General features: G+C 36.0%; 1 protein-coding gene across 4 annotated transcripts in view; it reads right to left on the bottom strand.

The window, feature by feature from the left end:
- Positions 1–13692, bottom strand: part of UBR1 (ubiquitin protein ligase E3 component n-recognin 1) — a 145649-nt gene that overhangs the window by 43742 nt on the left and 88215 nt on the right. For 3 of the 4 annotated variants that reach the window (XM_059703687.1, XM_059703708.1, XM_059703717.1), the window contains exons 30-33: positions 9583–9788; positions 8128–8221; positions 6742–6891; positions 1848–1945 (exon numbers count right to left, since the gene is read on the bottom strand). In XM_059703687.1, the coding sequence (XP_059559670.1) occupies positions 1848–1945; positions 6742–6891; positions 8128–8221; positions 9583–9788 (548 nt within the window). The remainder of the gene's footprint in view (positions 1–1847; positions 1946–6741; positions 6892–8127; positions 8222–9582; positions 9789–13692) is intronic. The other variant, XM_059703698.1, reaches the window with a different exon arrangement.

Genomic DNA, 13692 nt, shown 5'->3' with positions numbered 1-13692 from the left:
CTGCCCTCCCCTCCTGGCCTGATTGCCCCTAACCGCCTCTGCCTGGGCCCCGCCACCATGGCTTTGTCCAGAAGGTCTCCTGGTTAGTTAGCATATTACCCTTTTATTAGTATAGTGTGGCTTTTTTTCAATTTTATTATTTCCATTTAGATTTTTTTAGTTTTAGTTTTTTTCTGCTGACAACTCCTATCTTTCCATTCATGTCAAGAATGTTCACCTTTACCTATGTTTCATGATTATATGGCTGCTTTAAACTTTCTGCCTGAAAATTTCAATCTTAAAACATCTAAGGATTGGCATTTGATTGTTGAATGATGGTCAGGTTCTTTGTATATTGAGTAATTTTGGATTGTATCTTGAGTATTACATTGTACAGTTATGGCTCCTGTTAAAATTCTCTAGAAAAATTTATTTTGTTTTGGTGGGTAATTAACCCAATTAGGTTTAACAAGTTCTGTTGCATTGTAGGTGGTTGGTTCCAGTGTTAGTTTTCAGCGCCTTTGTCATACTGTTTGGGTGTGCCAGGATACAAACGACTCAGGGATTAGTCTGGGGCTTGAATGGTGATTTAATGTAGCTTCGATCTCAAAGCTGTTGCTAGGCTTCTTGGGCCCTGTTCTGCACAATGTACAGCTTGGAAGGGAGCCCAGGACTTGTGTTGATCTAAAAAATAGATTGCCCTTCTATAGTGCTTCCTCTCTGGAATTTCCCCCTTAACCTCTAGCTCCAAGGGATCCTTTTCCCCAGTTCTTTGGTCAAAATGGTAAGTTTCTCTCAGTTTTAGTCCCCTGTGCTATCAGCAACCTTTTGGGGTAAAACTGTGAGATAAAGAGAAAAAAATAATTGAGGATTCACTCTGCATTCTTTGGAATACAGAGGTCTCCTTTTTCTAATTCCTCTGGCTGGAGGGATTGGCTTTCTCTTATGAATTTAGGCATCTACATGGCAGTGCAGCTCTATGACAGGGCTAGCCTCAGGAGAGGGTCAGAAGAGGTAGGGGAACCACAAAAGGAATTTCCTTTATACTCTCCAGGGGCTTCTGTGCCTGGTGCTATAGCCAGAGAGCACCTCTCTTGAATTTGTTGCTGGTCATGTCTGTTACAAAGTTCTGTGATTTGGGGTCAAAGCTAGAAAATAAAGGAGGGGGAGGGGGGGAAACCCAGGAAACTCAATGCCTATATTAATCACTCTTCAAATTTTGATTTCTCTCCTTAATCTGTCTGAATTGTTTATTTCTCAGTCTTTAGGTAGTCTTATCTCCAACTGTATGTAAGTATATATATATATATATATATATATATATATATATATATATATATATATATGTATATGTATATATATATATATATATATATATATATATATGAGAGAACAGTTTTAAAATGTTGTTTTTGTAATTACTATTAATGATAACATTAATAATACTAGTAATAGTAATGGCTAACACATATAGTATTTACAGCTCTACTTTCCATAGGATAACTCAACACTTTAATCAATGAGATAGGTAATATTATTATTCCCACTTTATAAATTAGAAAGTCGAGGGTAAGTAACTTGTCCACGATCATAAGAACAGTAAATGATGGATATAAGATTCAAACCCAAGCAGTGTGACTCCAGATTAATCACTGTCTATCCTGCCTCCCAGTATAAAAAAAATTATTAAATCAAGTAAAGTGTTTAAAACTAAACTTAGGGTTTTAAAAACCTCTATTTTCTGATACTTAACAAATATAGACTTTTAAACTATATCTTAAGAGCAATAAGTACATTTTTCTTAGAAAATTTATAGATTCTGATACTTAAATCCCACATAGCTAAGTAAAAGATAATTTTAAGCAAACCTTTAGCATGTTTTATATTATAACCTGATATTCTTGCCAGAACAGTTGGTATCCATCGTGCCAGGGTCAAAAGCTGAGCAAGAGCTTCTGCATTCTCACTGAAAAGAGATATTGAAAACTTATTAAAGCCATTGGCACAAAGTCAAGCTGAAAAGCTGAATTTGTGGAGTTCTTCCCTTGATAAATGGCTATATGAAGAAGTCAAATTCTGCCCTGACTGGTGTGGCTCAGTTGGTTGGAGCATCATCCTGTCCACTGAAGGGTCACAGATTTGATTCCTAGTCAGGGCACACACCCACCCGGTTGCGGGTTCCACTCCTGGTCGGGGAACACACAGGACAACCAATTGATGTTTCTCTATCACATCAATGTTTCTCTCTTTCCCTCTCCCTTCCTCACTCTCTAAAATAAATAAAAATATTTTTTTAAAAAGAAGAAAAGTCAAATTCCTCCAGATTAACTGCCTATGTGATAGAACACATGTGCCTAAAAAATAGTTTTGGGAGGGAGGGGAATTTTAAAAGTACAAGGAGTAAGATTCCACCCATATTCCCATCGAATCACCATTCTTTTTTGTTTGTCTGTTTCGTTAATCCTCACTGGAAATATATTTTTTCACACTGCTTTTTCAAAGAGAAAAGGAGGGAGGGAAGGAGAGAAATATCTATCTGAGATCTCATACCGACTAGTTGCCCCCTGCATGCTCCCCTACCTGGGAGCAACCTGCAACCCAGATATGTGCCCTTGACTGGGAATCAAACCTGCAACCACTCGGTGCATGGGCCAACACTCTAACCAGAGCCACAACAGCCAGGGCTGGAATCACCATCCTTGTTGCTCAAATAAAAAACTAGGTGTTGCCACTGATTTCTCTGATTCCCTCACACTCCACATTCTAATTTATCAGCTAGTCTCACAGGTTTTGCCTTCTAAATATATCCTAAATTGATCACCTCTTTCTACCTCCATTATTAACCTAATCCAAGTCATATCTGAACTAGTTCAATAAACTAGTTCCTGCTTCCGCAAGGGTGTTTCATTATTATATGTGTATGCATCATACAGCAGAACCAGAGGGTTCTTTTAGAAATGTAAATCAGATCAGATCACTCCCCTGTTCAAAACACTCCAATGGTTTCCCATCACACATAAAATATAATCTTAGCTCATTCATAGCCCTTTTTTGATCTGGCTTTTCACTTGCTCCATTCCAACCATGCTGCCTTCTTGCTGTGCCTTGAACATGCTGTGTTCCTACCTCAGGGCCCTAGCTCTTTTTTTTTTCTTCTTTACATGGATTACGTCTCATTTATTTTTCACAACATCCCCATTAGTTATGAACTTTTTTTTAATTCTTTTTTTTTAAAGTATTACATGTCTCCTTTTTCCCACATTGACCTCTCCCCAGCCTTTCCACCCCCCAGAACATGCCCTCACCCCCCCATTATCTGTGTCCATTGGTTATGCTCATATGCATGCATACAAGTCCTTTGGTTGATCTCTTACCCCCCCCCCCTCACACCCCCGGCTTCCCTCTGAGGTTGGATGGTCTGCTTGATGATTCTAAGACTCTGGCTCTACTTTTGTTCATCAGTTTATGTTGTTTATTATATTCCACAAATGAGTGAGATCATGTGATATTTATTTTTCTCCACCTGGCTTATTTTGCTTAGCACAATGCTCTCCAGATCCATCCATGCTGTTGCAAATGGTAAGAGTTCCTTCTTTTTTTACAGCAGTGTAGTATTCCATTGAATAGATGTACCACAGTTTTTTTAATCCACTCATCTACTGATGGGCAGTTAGGCTGTTTCCAAATCTTAGCTATTGTAAATTGTGCTACTATGAACATAGGGGTGCATATATCCTTTCTGATTGGTAGTTATGAGCTCTTAATAATTGCATTTGGAAAATGGTGGTTTGTACTATGAAAACCTGGTTACGCTAGGCCTGGGTTCCTCAGAATCCTCTTCCCTGTATGATTCTGGGCTTGATTTTGCCAGAACAGGAATTTGAATGAGATTTGGAAGGCAGAAATAAAGCAGCAGCCATTACTCTCTGACAGTCATCATGGTTAGATGCAGTTATGGGCAGACATAAAGGTGTCAGTAGGTTCCAGTTGTCTGTAGTTGCCCACCTCTCCTTCACTCTACCTCTCTGCTCTTTTTGGAACGTCTCATCTCACTGATGTATCTTCATTAGATGCTTGAATGTGAACCTTCTTAGGCAAGAGCTCACCACAGATTTTTCCACCAGCAACCTACTCACAATCCTATTTCTACAATTGGACATGCCTACCTCCTCAGAGGGACTAATGGGTGGACACCTCTTATCTTCCAATTCCCCCTTTAGACCTTCACTTCCCCAATGCCTCCCACAATAGTGGTTCAGCTTCCCTCATTGAATCTTGACTGATACGAGGAGATAGGGCCCTGGCTCTTGATAATGCCTGTGTGTGGCATTCTCTTTTCCCAGAGTAGCACTGCTTGTCCTTCCCTTCATTCAAGTCTCTGAGAGAAGCTCCCTGACAACTCTGTCTATAATTAGTCTCATGCATTGGTATGTCTCTAGTCCTTTACTCTGATGCTTTGGTTTTTTTACAGTATTTCTTGCACAACACTTCGTATTTATGTTTCTGTTGGTCTTTCCTCTCTGTAATGTCAATTCCATACAGGCAGGGACTTGATCCAAACTATTATTAACAAGCAAGGGGAACCACAAACAGTGTTATCAAAAAGGACTTTAAAATAGGAATTTGCTAATTAAATGACAGTGAAGTTAAAATATATAATAAACTGTGCCCAAATTCACATATCTAGGTAGAAACTTGATCTAAGAATTCTTTTAGTTCTCAATGTACTATGACTAATTATGACCATTTTTTAAAAACAATACTAGTTTATTATTAGTTTTGATAAAGTTTTTATGTGCTCTTAACTTTAATAATCTTAGATTATACTGATGTTGATTTTCTAAAAATAAAAGTGGCAAACAATTACATAGGTAAGTTCTATTATCTAATAAAAATGTTATGTATAATTATGTATTTCAGATCCTAAGTAACAAAACTGTTACTATAGCTTAAAAAACGTCACAGGGTTCAGAGAACCAGTTGTAAGGATCAGTTTAACTTGAGAAAGAATTGCCCTGAAGCATCGTATTCTTAAAGAAGGTGCTGAATGTTCCTGTAGAGCAGCGGTTCTCAACCTGGGGGTCGTGACCCCTTTGGGGGTCGAACGGCCCTTTCACAGGGGTCGCCTAAGACCATCGGAAAACACATATATAATTACATATTGTTTTTGTGATTAATCACTATGCTTTAATGATGTTCAATTTGTAACAATGAAATTGGGGGTCACCACAACATGAGGAACTGTATTAAAGGGTCACGGCATTAGTAAGGTTGAGAACCACGGCTGCAGAGAATAATTCCTATGTTTAAGAATCCTTATTTGGGGAGCCATTATGTAAAAAAGGCTAACAAGAAGTTGGAAAATCACTATATTTTATTATGATTTATTTTATCTTTGTTTTCACCTGTATAGTTAGGTATGGCTTTGGAGTCAGGTCTGGGTTCAAATCCTAGGTCTTTCTTGGGATAAATAAAAACTATTCACAGTCTTGTTGAAAAAAACACACATTCCTTATCTTTAAATGGAAATAGTACCTACGTCATTAGACTATTTAACAAAATAACCTAGTAGAGTGTCTAGAACAGGGGTGGGCAAACTTTTTGACTCGAGGGGCACAATGGGTTCTTAAACTAGACCGGAGGGCCGGAACAAAAGCATGGATGGAGTGTTTGTGTGAACTAATATAAATTCAAAGTAAACATCATTACATAAAAGGGTACGGTCTTTTTTTTTTTAGTTTTATTCATTTCAAACGGGCCGTAGTTTGGCCACGGCTGGTCTAGAACATATCAATTACTGGAAGAAAGACAGATAAATCGTTCTGATGCCACCATTTTCCAAACAGATGACATTCTATATTCCCACGTGTTGAGTAGATGACAATTTCCAAATTAGATTTTCTAATGAATGGAATAGTAGAGAAATAGCTACTTATCGACCCTACTTGTAAATCTATAACCTTTTAATTCTTTTGTTGTGGAAAAATGTTAAAAGTATTTTATTAACAAAACCATTTTCTTTTATGTTATCATTACAAATTCAATAAGTTTTAAAAGAAACTAAAATAGTTACAATAAATAGTATTATTATCATCAAGTAGAACAGTGAGAAAAAGAAATACACAAGTGAGTGTTCTAGTTTTCATTAAAAACTAATTAATTTGCTGTTAAACTGCAGTTACAGATAGTCAGAATATAAACTTAGTCTAAATGTTCAAAAACTATCCAAAGATACAAGATGAATCAGGTATTTTTTATTTACTTGTATAGTTAACATTTTGCCCATGTCTCTAAACTGCTAACATTTGGATCTGCCAAAAAACAGAATTAAAATTAATAATACAAAGACATTTAGAGGAACCAAACTCCAAATAGCAAATCTAACGGTGGCAAAGAACTATATGAAAAAAAACAAATCTTTGCACCTTTTCTCCTTCTGTGAATGCTGACAGAGATTAAAATTCTATTGCTACTATCTGGAAGTACCAATTCAGTTGGAAGATTTACATAAAACATAGATTTGAAAAAAAACAAAAAACAAAACAAAAAACCCCATAGATTTGAGTAAATGAATATTCCAATTATTTTAGATTCCAAGAATTGGAGCTATTTTTAATCATATTTTCAAGTAGCATGTTATGAAATTAAAAAATATTACTTTAAATACCAAAAAAGAAACTAGTAATCTAACCAAAATATGCATAATGAAAAAATTAAAGATATCTTTTTATAAAATTAACCAAAACATAAATTAAAATATACCTGCTTATTGCTCGAGGTTGCAAAGGAATAATGGGGATCACAGTATTGCACAGAGACTTGCAGAGGGGGCAAAGATATTCTCCGCTTTCCAAGTCAAAAAGGTCAACATGAATACGCTGCTGAAAGCTCAGCTGTACAGCTTCAAAATATCTGCAAAATTCCAAGACACAGATCCATTCTCATGTATCCTTGTTCTAATCCAAGTGAGAAAAATCTGAAATTTTGGTCTCAATGTACATGTATAAAACCCACATGCAAAAATACACAATTACAATTATAGAAGAAATAGGGTGCCCATTCTATTGGGGTAAAACTGAAGGATTCAGCAGGGTAGAAAAAGATTTTAAAATAATTTTGCTTAATCATAACTTATCTCCTGCCTCAACAACATGGAGATAGAATGTAGACACTATTTTCTTCAGTTTCCAATGACCAACTGAAGTAGCCATTGGCTAATTAGGAAAATTATGCATTTAATACAATGCCAAAAGAGTAAAGCCTATACAAAAGATTTCCCAGTAATTACATTTCTGAATTGTTATCTCTTTCAGAGATAGAACTAGAATTTCTTGTCCTATTCTATCTCAAAAGTATGTTTCAGCCCTAGCCTGTTTGGCTCCATGGATAGAGCGGCGGCCTGCGGACTGAAGGGTCCTGGGTTCGATACTGGTCCAGGGCACATGTCCACGATGCGGGCTTGATCCCCAGTAGGGGGCGTGCAGGAGGCAGCCAATCAGTGATTCTCTCTCAACATTGATGTTTCTATCTCTCTCTCCCTCTCCCTTTTTCTTTGAAATCAATAAAAATATATATATTTTAAAAAGTATGTTTCACTCTCTTTTGAGGGGAATGAAATTTTTATAAAGGTTACTGTTTCTTTTACACAAATATTGAGCAACTAATTAGTTTGTGAAGAGCAAGTGCACCCCGGCTGGTGTGGGTCAGTGGTTGAGTGTCGACCTATGAATCAGGAGGTCCCCGTTTGATTCCTGGTCAGGGCACATGCCTGGGTAGCAGGCTCTATCCCCAGGAGGGAGCGTGCAGGAGGCAGCTGATCAATAATTCTCTCTCATCGATGTTTCTATCTCTCACTCCCTCTCCCTTCCTCTCTGAAATCAATTTTAAAGATATATTAATAAAAAAAGAACAAGTGCAAAGGAATGATGAATGAAGTGAAATTCAAGTTTGTAACTTTACACACCAATTTCTACGGGTGGTAATGTAATGAGTATCATACAAACAAAATTAGTAATTAAAACCACTTCAATTATTCAAACAAGGAAGGAAGGAAGGAAAGAAGACATGAGAAAATATGCTTTTTTGTGGCCTTTAGTGAACTTCAATATTCCTAGTTTCTTTCAAGAATATGTCAGAAAGACAACTTACTTCTGCCAGCACACCGCGTGCATTACATGACCACAGCTTCCTGTATAAGTTCCATATGCCAAGTCTGGATCCATGAAAAGTGGGTCCAGGGATTCTGGTATAGGAAGACAAAATGATAGGTATTATATCCATCTCTCCCACAGTCATAAAAATGGGGGTAGGGGGAAGAGGTTATCACATCTAAAATTCTAATCATAAACTTTCTAAGGTATGTGCAAGAAAAGTGTCTCTCTATCATGATAGCAGAATCTGTATTCTCAATAGTAATTAAAAAGAGGAAAATATAAAAATGATTCTAAAATTAGTATGGATTAATGACTAGTTCTATTCTTGATTTATATTTTTATTTTGAACATTAGGTTTAAGTTGAATTATCTTGGTTGTTGAAGTTATTATCTATGACTCAAGCAATTTACTTTTGTAATTTGACTGGGTAATTTTAAGGGATATTTAGGGGCATTCTAATCCACTGGATAAAAGCACACACTACAGGATTCAAAATTTGGTTTCATTACGTACTTATAAGTCATGGCCTTGGGCAATTTACTTCTCTGTGCCTCAGTTCCTTCGTCTATAAAATGGAGCCCATGTTGGTACCTAATTCATAGGGCTATTATATGGATTAAGTGATTAAATACACAGAAAGCACTTATTCTGTGCCTGGCATATGGTAAGTATTCAGTAAATGTTAAAATCAATAGGGTATTTTAAAAATAAAGCTATCTCCTGTTGTGATATAAGTGCAATACATTGGCTAATTAATTTCTTGCCAAGAAAATGCTTACCAGGAACCTGATGATGAGGCAACAATCAGACATATCCACAATGTAAGACACTGTATAAGACTACTGTCTTGCATTCTTCAAAAAAAGTTATTATCAAGGAAAGAAAAAAGGCAAGTGACTATTCTAGATTAAAATAGACTAAAAGAGACACAACTAGAGCAACACATAAAACATGTCTGGATCCTAAATGAAAATGTCTAGTTAATAAAAGATGTTTTAAGGGTAGTTGGGGAAATTCAAGTATTGATTTTGTATTAGGTAATATTCCTGAAATGTTATTAATTTTCTTAAAGTTATAATGGTATGGTAGTACATAACGGATTGTCCTTAGTTTTAGAAAATGCATGTGGAAAAATTTAGGGATGAAAAATCATGATACTTGCATCCTACTTTCAAATGATAAGAGCAATGAGAAATGGGGAGGGGAGCAGAGAGAGAGAGAGAGAGAGAGAGAGAGAGAGAGAGCTAACAAGAATTAAAATTAAAAAATAAAACAAAGCCAGTATGGCACGTAAAGACCCAAGAGTCCATTTTACATATAGGTAAACTGTGATTTGACCAAATAAGGCTAAATACAATCTTGCTCCCAAAGTTCTTCCAGATAGTAGTTTTTCTAATTATATAATATGAAAAGAAATGCTCAAAAGTATATTTATTAAACAATACATACCCCCTGAGAATTCTATGGGTTTCCCCCTGTGCTGGGTTAAGGCGGTGGATTTCTGGACACAGGCCGATAATACCATGGCATTATTTTCTATTTTCACCTCTTGTTCTTCTTGGCAGAGGATGCATGTCAGCACCTCCTTTTCAGTAATAGATGGACCTCGTTTAGGACCCAAAGCAATTCTAGAGTAGTCACTGACTGGTGGGGTGCTACCAAGAGAAACGACCAGAAATGAGGATACATGTTTTGGTCACTTGTATTATATCTTGGTAGATTTTAAGTAATCATAGGGCAAGAACTTTAATAAAGACAAAATAAAAATTATATTTAGTAATATTAGCTTAAAATCCCCCCCACCCCCTGATATTTCTGGCTTTTATTAGTGAATTTGCTTATTATAAAGTACATTTTGTATTGCTAAGTGCAAAAAGAGCAGATCACAAAGTGGAATGTACCAAGAAGCTAGGCATCTGTTTTTACTCTGATTATAAAAGTAAAACATACTTATTAGGAAAATTTAGAAAATCTAGAAAAGTATAAAGAAGAAAGTAAGATGCATTATACTCTCACAACCTAGAAATAATTACTTGTGTATTTCTTTCCAGTCTTTCTATTTAGAACATTTTTACATAATTAAGATCATATTACATATATACATTTGCATACTGCTTTTATTCACTTATATTTCAATATTTTATGTCATTAAAATGTTTTTAGAAACTTTATTTTTAAACGGCTGCACAGTACTCTTACTATATGTGCTTTAATAGTTTTATCCATTTCCTCTTATTAGTAATTTAAGTTTCTATTCTGTTTTGGTAGCTATTAAAAATGTTACACTTTAGGCCATGGCAGAGGCCCCCAGCTGCAGAGGTGGTAGACAGGGTCCAGGGCCAAGGCCCTTGCCCGAATTTTGTGCATTGGGCCTCTAATAATGTAATAATAATAATAACAGTAAATATTTATTAAGCACTAATTGTGATGTGAGGCACACTTTCAAATTCTTTACATTATGTTAACCCATTTAATCCTTCCAACAACCCTCTGAGGTAGGTACTATTGTTACCTCCATTTTTCAGATGAAGAAACTGAGGCCAAAGATATTAAGAGACTTACCTAATGACGTATCACTAGGAAATAGCAGAGCCAGGATTTAACCCAAGTGGTCTGACTTCCTAGGCAATGTTCTGAACTACTCTGCAATACTACCTTTCTATCTGTACAAGAAACTCTCTAAAATGTCATAGATCATTCAATAAATGGGGAATAATTTAAATGTTCATTATCAATGTAAATGGAATTACATAATACAGAATACTATGCAGTTTTTAAAAGGTGGGTCTCAGCTAGGGGTGGCACCACCTCTTAGAAGGCATCCAGCAATATGTGGGTAAGGTTTAGTTTTTGGTTATCATAAGGACTAGGGCACACCACTAGTGTTTAGTGTATGAGGGACCAGAGATGCTAAATGGCCTGCAATTCATGGAGCAGGAAAAAGAATGGCTGCCCAAATGCCAAGACTGATAAACAGTCTAACAACATATATAAATTTCCAAAACATACTATCATGTGCAAAGTTGCAGAATATGTACATAATGCCATATACTATGCAAATAAAACAAAAGGCTGAATGACACTATATGATTCTTGTGGCTGCATATATTTGTTGTGTAATAGCACAGTAAAAAACTATGACAAGGTCTATATAAAATTTGTATCTCTGAAAAAGGGCAGAAAGGGGTCCAGGGTTTGGGTAAGTGCTCAAATAGAACTTCAGCTTTAACTCTATTATTTGATTTTTAGAGGAAAGTGAATTAACATAACTATGTAATTGTTTTTGTTTTAAAAATGTAATACTATATTTGTGACTCTGGGATAGGAAAAGCCTTCTTAAACATAATATAAAATGTTAAAACTCAAAAAGACTAATAAATCTGTTTTATCAACATTGAAAACTTCTCTATGGCTAAACTTCATAATTAATGTTAAAGAAACAGGAATATGAAAAACATGCAACAAGTTTAGTATCCATAATTTTAAAGGACTTCTATAAATCAGTAAGACTAAAGCAACACACTCAATAGATGGGCAAAGGATAATAACAGCCAATTCCTGGAAGACAAAATGTAGCAGGCTAGTGAACTATCATATGAAAGATATCCAACCTGGTATTAACTAGTAATCAGGAAAATTTGGTCTGACACCAATTTTGATTATATCCAACATTTTCAAGTACCGATATATTAAGTATTGGTGAGAATGAGGAAAATAGACACTCTCATATACTGTTGGGAGTAGAAATTGGTAACACTACTTTGGAGGGAAACATGGCAGTATCTATTAAAATTTTAAATAATTATGACTTAGCCCTTTCACTTATTAGATTCCACCCTTGAGAAGTACTTGTACAATTGCAAAAGGGGGCACATAAAAAATGTTCTGCACACACACGTTGTTTATAATAAGAAAAAGTTTGGAAATAAGGGGAAAACTTAAATGTCCAAAGTAAATATTGTGTATATGTTCACAGTATAGAAAACTATGCAGCAGTCTTAAAGAATGATGTAGACTCTATACTATACATCTATATATATTGACATGAAAAAAATTGTAAAACAGTGAAGGGAAAAAGCAAGTTAGAAAACAAAAGGTATGCTAAAATAAAAATAAGCCGCTAAAAAACACAAGACTCATTATTTCCTTATGTACACCTGTTAATAAATGGTTGAAAACAAAAGAAGAGGTCTAGAACAAAAATTATGTATAGCAATGGTTATCTGTGAAGAAAAATCAGGAATATAGAGAATGGTCAAAGGGGACTTATTAATTTGAGTTGTTTTTAATGAGAGCACATTCATAATCTTTGTGCAATCTATCAGGCAATAAAAAGAAATAATGAAAGCATTAAAGCCATTAATTAACCCTGAATACATTTCCTTGTTTTGATAAATATACAGCATTCTTTTCCATTACTTTCTAAATAGTACATTGTTAATATGTAAAACTAGAGAGTTGGGACTTTCTGCTTATTGTTTTAAAGTTTTGTATTAATTTCTAGTGTTATTACCACCGTCAGCCAAGATAGCTTACCTTCATATCATTTTTTAAAAAAATCTTTAAAATATACAGTCATCATTGTTTATAGTTTGCTAGCATGCTCAGCTTCAGGATTACAGACACATTATGTGGAGTATAATGTTTCTACTGTTACTGCAAAACAATTTCCCAAAAGTATCCACAAGACAAATTATTTTAAAGAGTTGTGAAAGCTTGTTTTTAAAAATAAGGATAGGAAGTATTTACAATATTTTAAATTGGAATGCTTTTCGAACTACCATTATTTTGCCTCCTCCCTTTTCTGACTGTATCTATATATACAGCCCACAAACCATGGCTCTCAAAAGGCTAATTGATGATAATGCTCTTTTTCCCAAGAGCATACCATAGTCAGGACTCAGAAAATCAGACTTACATATTCCCATTCCAATGTGCTATCCATGACAACTATATGCATTGTCTTCTATCTCTTTAATATATATATATATATATATATATATATATATATATATATATATATATATATATACCACCTTTTGGTGAAGGACTTTTTCAATCTGTAATAATTGCAATCATTATTAGAAACTAGAGGCCCGGTGCATGAATTTGTGCACGGGTGGAGTCCCTCAGCCTGGCCAGCGATCGGGGCTGATTGGGGCCGTCTCACCCAGTCCCAATTGGGGCCGGCTGGCCAGGGGACGGGACCACGGGAGGTTGGCCAGCTGGGAGGAAGCACTGCAGGAAGTTGGCCGGCCGCAGGAGGCTGGCTGTGGGAGCGCACTGACCACCAGGGTGCAGCTCCTGTATTGAGTGTCTGCACCCTGGTGGTCAGTGTGCATCATAGCAATCAGTTGACTAATCGTTCAGTCACTTAGGCTTTTATATACATAGACTAGATGCCTGGTGCATGAAATTTATGCATGGCTGGGGAGAGGGGGTGCCTCAACCCAGCCTGCACCCTCTCCAATCTGGGATTCCCTGGAGGACATCCCTCTCGTAATCCAGGACCGTTGGCTCCTAATTGCTCGCCTGCCTACCTGCCTGATTGCCCCTAAC

This window comes from Myotis daubentonii, chromosome 1 (genome assembly GCF_963259705.1).
Source record: "Myotis daubentonii chromosome 1, mMyoDau2.1, whole genome shotgun sequence".
NCBI lineage: Eukaryota > Metazoa > Chordata > Mammalia > Chiroptera > Vespertilionidae > Myotis > Myotis daubentonii.
Note: the sequence above shows the minus strand (reverse complement) of the source record. Positions and strands in the feature narration are given on the sequence as shown.